The sequence below is a fragment of the Austrofundulus limnaeus genome, unplaced genomic scaffold (assembly GCF_001266775.1).
Source record: "Austrofundulus limnaeus strain Quisiro unplaced genomic scaffold, Austrofundulus_limnaeus-1.0 Scaffold178, whole genome shotgun sequence".
In the NCBI taxonomy this organism is placed as follows: Eukaryota; Metazoa; Chordata; class Actinopteri; order Cyprinodontiformes; family Rivulidae; genus Austrofundulus; species Austrofundulus limnaeus.
Window position 1 is genome coordinate 290,584 of NW_013952580.1, and position 6,564 is coordinate 297,147.

A 6,564-nucleotide genomic window follows, 5' to 3' on the forward strand; every position below is an offset into this window, starting at 1 on the left:
CACACACACACACACACACACACACACACACACACACACACACACACACAAATGCTTTGCCTGTGGGTTTGGCTGGTCAGTCCTGCTGACCCTGAATGCAGACACGTTTGCTTTCTGGAGCAGCAGATTGCTTTATGGTTAGAACTAGCACTAAGCTAGCACCGCTTTCAATAATCTTTTTTGGCAGTTTTTCTCCTCCCATTTTTTTTTACATTTTTCAACCTACAAGACTAAACCAAACCATAGACACTTTTTAGTGCTTGTTAGCTAACAGAGGCTGTGAAAACACAAGATGACAAATACATTTGGTAAATACAAAACTAAGGGTCATGTAAACACAGTGCAAGAAGAGAAACAAGATGCCGCTGAAGTCTCTTGTAGAGATCACCACGCTCAATAATTTATAGCTATCTTCTTTTATGTGTTTGACTATGAGATAGAAAGTATATTAATAATATCGTGCTATATTTCACATGAGGTTTAATGTCTCTGTAATATAATAAAACTCTTTATTAAAATAAAACTGATGGGAGTTTGATTAAGGAAAAATGTAGGGTGTCACTACAATGTGCTCTTGCACCACACAACAATATTGTTCAAATGGTGAACATCAGCAAAACTGAGCTTGTGAAACTGGCACGTACGATATTAATAGACATGTATTCATATGCAATAAACTTGTCAGTGATAAGCATAAAATAAAATAAAACGTGCATCAACAGGCAAAATGACTATACAGTAGTATACATCCTACCAAGCCTAAGTCAATGAATATCTACAGAATAAATTTGATTTTTAAAAAATGTAAGGAATATTTTGTGTACAAAAGTGTTCCAAACATAAAACGTTACAATTTAATTATTTTTTACATGATGGTCCTTTTAGGAAATGTGCATCACTACCCAACAGAAAGGCTGTTCATACCGCAACAACCACAAAAAGCTGCTTCTGATTTGAGGCTCAAACGTTAAGCTCAGAGATTAAAGTGAAAATGTTTAAGTCTGTCATCGATTTACAGCATAGTTTAACAGTAATAATCCGCCTTACTCGGCATGAAATACTGGTTAGCTCTGGTAATGTAAATTTCATTTTAGAAGGGCTTATTTAAACTATGAACAAATACAAAGTAATAGCCCAACGTTTTAAGTTGTCCCATCAGATTTCATATGGAAATGCAATTTTCTACTAGCTGCTCACATTCAAACACAGTCCCTCTGTTACAGAGGTRAAGATTACTTTGCCTTACGGATGTCACTAGACATAATCAGGGATATAAAACTTGCAGAGTGACCCAAAAGTTTACAGCTTTGTGTACATCTATACAAATGTATTTGTCTTCTGTGTCATTTTTCTTTGTCTACAAAYGATAAAATGCTAATAGTACATTTAAAAGGATACATGTAAATTATTTAAAAAAATATTTGTGATAAAAGTAACCAAGTAACAGCCCTGAATATGGCTGTAGACTTTATTTTTAGTGTCTTATTTAGTATTTGAAAAATGTTACTGAATTTTTTGTACAACAAAACATTATTTGTGGCACTAAAGCTACTCTGTACTAACCATATGACTGTTTATGCTGATACATTTTCAGCTGATAAACAAAGTTACAGAAACCACCATAATGCTCCATGTTCACTGACACACAAGTGTTGCATTTATCATCACTGGGTTAACAGTGCACCGCCGGCATGTACTGAGATCACAAAGGAATGTGACATCCATTCATGTCCGGTATCGGTTTAAATATATCCAGTCATGGGATGTGAAATGCTTTTTTGCTGGCCGAATGCTGGGTTTAGCTCTGTAAGCATCAACAGCTTGTCATCAGAATTGGTGGCTTACGTTTGTCCTATTGATTTTCTAAACACTGTATCATAATTTAAATAATAAATAAAACATTGTTTTTTTTAAATTGCAGCTAATTTTCTTTTGCCTGTGTATCCAATGATTATGAGAGACTAATGATTTCTTATATCTACACAATGTTAAAACACATAGCCTGAAGGCTGTGATCACAAAACATGACTGTATGTGTAGGACGCCTTTAACACGGTCAATCTGGCCACAGATTGGTAATCTGTGATGTCACACCAAGGCTTAGAAGGCATGTGTGCTGATTAAGAGCCAGGATGGATTACAGGTCTTAGTCAAGATTTTTTTTTCATTAAGCCACATACGCTGTGTCCAAAACGACAGGCCGGGTCCTCCGGAGGACCCAGACTCCCCGGTCGCGGCRGGCCGGGTCCTTGGTAGACCGGGAAGACCGGAAAAAAAGAGKCTGTGAATTTGGACGGTCTAGCCTACCCTCCTTACCCCGGCGTACGTCATGTCACCAAGCAACTGTGACGATGCTAAACAAGCAAACTTAAATCAAAACTAGAAAAATATCAATACATTAGCATTATTAATATCACAAAACTATAAAATTAACTTAAAGGTAACATTTGAAGAACTAATTGACCCGTGTTTATTTCGCATTTTTATGATAAAAATAATATTTAAAAACACGTCCATACAAATGATAAAAGTATTAGAATTACAACCGCTAAATTTTTTTAATTTCCATATCACCATATTTTTATTTAAAACGTATTCTTTTCTCTCGCTTCGTCCGCCATTACTAGCTTAAACAAATCTCCGGTCGGGCCGCAATGCATTTTGGGATATGGTGGGCCAGGAAGGATCCATCAGACCTATCCTTCAAATCGGGGAAAAGGAAGGACGTATTTGTCGGCCGCATCGGAGGAGTCTTCGGTTTTGGACGTCCTTCGTCGCGGGGCTGTGACGTATGCGGCCGACGAATTCGGCCTTCGGAGGACCTGGCCTGCCGTTTTGGACACAAGCCATAGTCAGCAATCCAATTAATAATGTGAAGTGTTTTGCCTGATTTTTCTTGTTTAAATGCTACTGTTTTTGTTAGCTCCAGCTATGCAGCATGGAACCAAAAACAGTGAAGCCCGTGTCACTTCCTGTGCCACGCTTTCTACTTTTTGGACCATTTGTGGTGTAAAAAACCTCACCTCAACAGCACATGCTTGACATGCCTTCAGAATTTCAGTGACATCCCCTCAGCCTTAAGGTCACGCCAGTTGCCCAGACATGCTGCAGTTCGCCTCTCGACTCCCATCTCCGCTAAACGGGAGCCAACGCACACCATTTGTGTGTTAATTTCTGTCCCACCTTTTCCTTGGTGACTAGGGTTGGGCATAATCGTATCGTGTGCAATTAATCATCAGAAAAAACATTAATCGATTAGTTTTTGGCACTTGACGATTAATATGATTAATGCCACCAGGCGGATTGACTGGATATTTCCCCGGTCGGTCCGCTCGGTGCTCCTCTCCGCTTCAAATATGACGAACATTTAAACAAAAGTTCTGTAAATCAACACAATTTAAAATTTGAAGTATAGCCTGAGGTCTGTGATTTTAACACAGTTTGAAAATTTTTTTTTTTCGAAGAGCAAATCTTTCCCACTAAATTGGTCGTGTGACTTCGACATAAGGGTGTCCAGGGACTCCAGGGGGATTCATTGTCATATTAATCGTTATCGGCTAAACACCACAATTAATCGTGATTAATTTTTTTTGCCAATATCGCCCAACCCTATTGGTGACACTGCCCCATCTCACACAGGCTTTACAAATACCAAATGTGCCCGTTCGCTGGTGAGATCCTCTCRCCTCCATCACTCCCACTGAGACTTCCTGTTGCTGTGAAATGTTCTGAACTCTGCTGAGATGACAGGACAGGGTGTTTTCAGTTGCACAGATACTGAGAATGTATTTGCATTTTATCACACTGGTTCAAGGGGTTACCTTCCTCAACAAACTGCAAATGGTCTATAATGGGTGTGATAACACTGCGCAGTGCAGAACCACAGCAGCAGCAGCCCCACCTCCCTTCCACTAATTATCAAATACAGATACCTTGCTGCGTGGCTGCTTTGTGTAGAAAATGCAGCTTATTCAGCAAAATTAAACGAAGCGTCATCGTTTCCCTGTCAGCAGGCAGTCCGGCTAAGAAAAAAAAAGTAGGTTAGGCGGTCACTGCTCTGCTTCCTCGCTAGAAGGCAGACCTGGCAACAGCCGAACAATAGTCTTTTGCCTTTAAATCCGCAGAATATTCGTAATTTGCACAATTTATACAAACTGAACAGTTCGCCCACACAGACGACCAACAAACAGGATCAGTGGATTATACTTGCCTAGCTGGCCCTGGCTGATCGTCAGCACGATCTGATCCATGAGGAGGTAGCGGAACTCAACATCCTCGTCGGCGCAGCGCTCCTTCAGCGCCCGGAGGATCTGGACCTGGGGGTACTCCTGGCTGATGCGCCGGTCGGTCACGAACCAAACCCGAGAGCACATTTTTTTTTCGTAATGCGTGTGTTGATTTAGGCTTTTAATAAATAAAAATCCACTGAAAACACAGTAGGAGGTATGCAGTCGGTGCTAGCGCGGGGTTTTTTTTTTTTTAGAGAAGCTCTCACAATGGAAGCGGGACGAGCACGCTGTGATGTGAGGCTAAGAATAATAATAATAATAATAATAAAAAGGACCAGGAGCTCAACCGCTGTCTGGACCTAAGCGAGCTCAGGAGAGCGGATAAAAAAAATGATATCAGCTACGTTTTCCCTCAAATACAGCCATCTAGTCCTGTCCCGGAGCAGTTTGTTGAACCCCGACAAAAGGAAATTCAACACTGGCGAGAAAGACGACGGCGATTTGCCCGCAAAAAAAAAAAAAAAAAAAAAAAAAAACGAGAGGCAGCTCTCTGGCGCCGCGGAGGCAAACAAAGCTGAAGCCCCGCCGCCCCTTGCTTCCGCTCGGCAGTTCAGCTGCTACCAAAGTTTCCTCCTCGAACGCGGCGGTTCAGTGAAGTCACAAACCGCTAAGCTAATCGGTTTATCACAAAAACAAAAAGTAAGCTAGCCGACGCAACTATCTTCTTTCTGGCTCGGTTGGCTGCTATCCACGAGGTATTGGTGCTGAAAAGTGCACGCGCTCCGTTTACAACTCCACTCCTTCGCGTGCTCGTGCATGGCGCAGGGTCTGCCCCCCACCCCCACCCAAAACAAAAGGTTTTCAGGGGCGTCGGCCAATGACAACCCGGAGACCGTGTCTCTGTCCAAACAGCACGCCGGACAAGAGTGGGCGGGTCGCGGCCAGCGCGGACCAATGGGAAGGTCGAGCCTGGGCGCGGGCGCGCGAAGCGCTCGGAGAATCACTGCAAAAAGTGTGTCATGTGTGGCACGAGACCGCGCATTCTCCGAACCGGTTCAGACCAGACATGTGAGCGTGGAGGGTTGGGGAGCACCGTTTTTTCTTTTCGAAAGGGCAGGAAATCAGAAGGTGCAGTTACATACAAGGACTGCCGTGTTCTAACGCTTTGGAGGCTCCGCCGTGGTTTCTAAAATCAAACTTTGTGTTTTTTTCATGTCACTCGTGTTTAGTTCAGGTCTATTGTTTGTCGACGCCATGGAGACAGCTGTGTCGCGTGGGCGGATTGACCCAGTTCTCTCGTGGAGCGGAAGCATGATGGATTTTAGCTGGTGGGCGTTCACAGTGACGTCACATCACAGTTATAATGATCAGAGTTACCAGAATAAATTTATTATATCAAACACACGAACCTGTTCACTTAAATGCTTCTGGACTTGCTGCAGAATTTCACCCGTTTAGTCTACAAAACTTTAAATTCATTAAAGCAGGTGAAATCTCCAAGTTAAATATGCACAACAGAAATAAGATTAGCTGTAGCTTAAAGCTACATTTAACTAAATCTTAGCTAAAATCTGCACAGTTTAAAACCAGCAAAAAATGTAGTTAAAARCAGTACATAAAAGCCGAAACCTGGAAGCTGCTGTGATGCAGCCTGTCAAGTGATTTCAACATGCATTTAAAAAAAATGTGCACAACATGAATCTAAAACTAGTAACACTGAAGCCTAAAAGCTGCAATTTGTAGAATAGCCAAATTAAACAAAATTACTGAAGATAAAATGACTAAAGTTAAAAATGTTTATTCAAACAAACAATAATTTATTCACCCCTGCATCACCAAATGTGTGACCGGTTCAACACATTTATCGTCAAGTTATTTATGCAATATCATCCCCAGTGTCTGAACAGTCAACAACAGTCATGTAGAGGAATAAAACAGTTGGGGTATCCTGTTTATTGTAGACAGGATGTGTCACTGATTACAGAGTTTTAACTATTTTTACCTACAAAAACAAGACTTGTGGTGGGCTGCAATCAGCAACTCTGGTATTTAAACTATGCGTGTTAATGAACACAACGTATTCAGGATCCAAAATCTCATATCTATTGCGTTCATCCAGCGTAAATCGCAAGTTATTGCTTCTTATCTGTGGAATGCTGCTGAACCTGCACGTCTGCTCCTTTTTGTAGGTTTTCTTATGTCTAGAAAAACTGAGGCCTCTCCCTTTTGCATGCAATTTATCTAACTTTGTTTAATATGTTATTGTGTGTGTGTGTGTGTGTGTGTGTGTGTGTGTGTGTGTGTGTGTGTGTGTGTGTGTGTGTGTGTGTGTGTG

The 6,564-nt window shown here is 41.5% G+C and overlaps 1 protein-coding gene and 1 long non-coding RNA gene across 2 annotated transcripts in view; one reads left to right on the top strand and one right to left on the bottom strand.

Moving 5' to 3' along the window:
* rimkla (ribosomal modification protein rimK-like family member A) overlaps window positions 1-4,768 on the bottom strand; it is a 16,614-nt gene extending 11,846 nt beyond the window's left edge. The window contains exon 1 of the mRNA XM_014017880.1: window positions 4,211-4,768. Within this exon, the coding sequence (XP_013873334.1) occupies window positions 4,211-4,373 (163 nt within the window). The 5' untranslated portion in view covers window positions 4,374-4,768. The remainder of the gene's footprint in view (window positions 1-4,210) is intronic.
* A 432-nt stretch (window positions 4,769-5,200) lies between these two features.
* Window positions 5,201-5,633, top strand: LOC106524175 (uncharacterized). Its single transcript, XR_001310979.1, has 2 exons — window positions 5,201-5,357; window positions 5,459-5,633. It is a non-coding gene; the product is annotated as an uncharacterized LOC106524175 (long non-coding RNA).
* The last annotated feature ends 931 nt before the right edge of the window (window positions 5,634-6,564 follow it).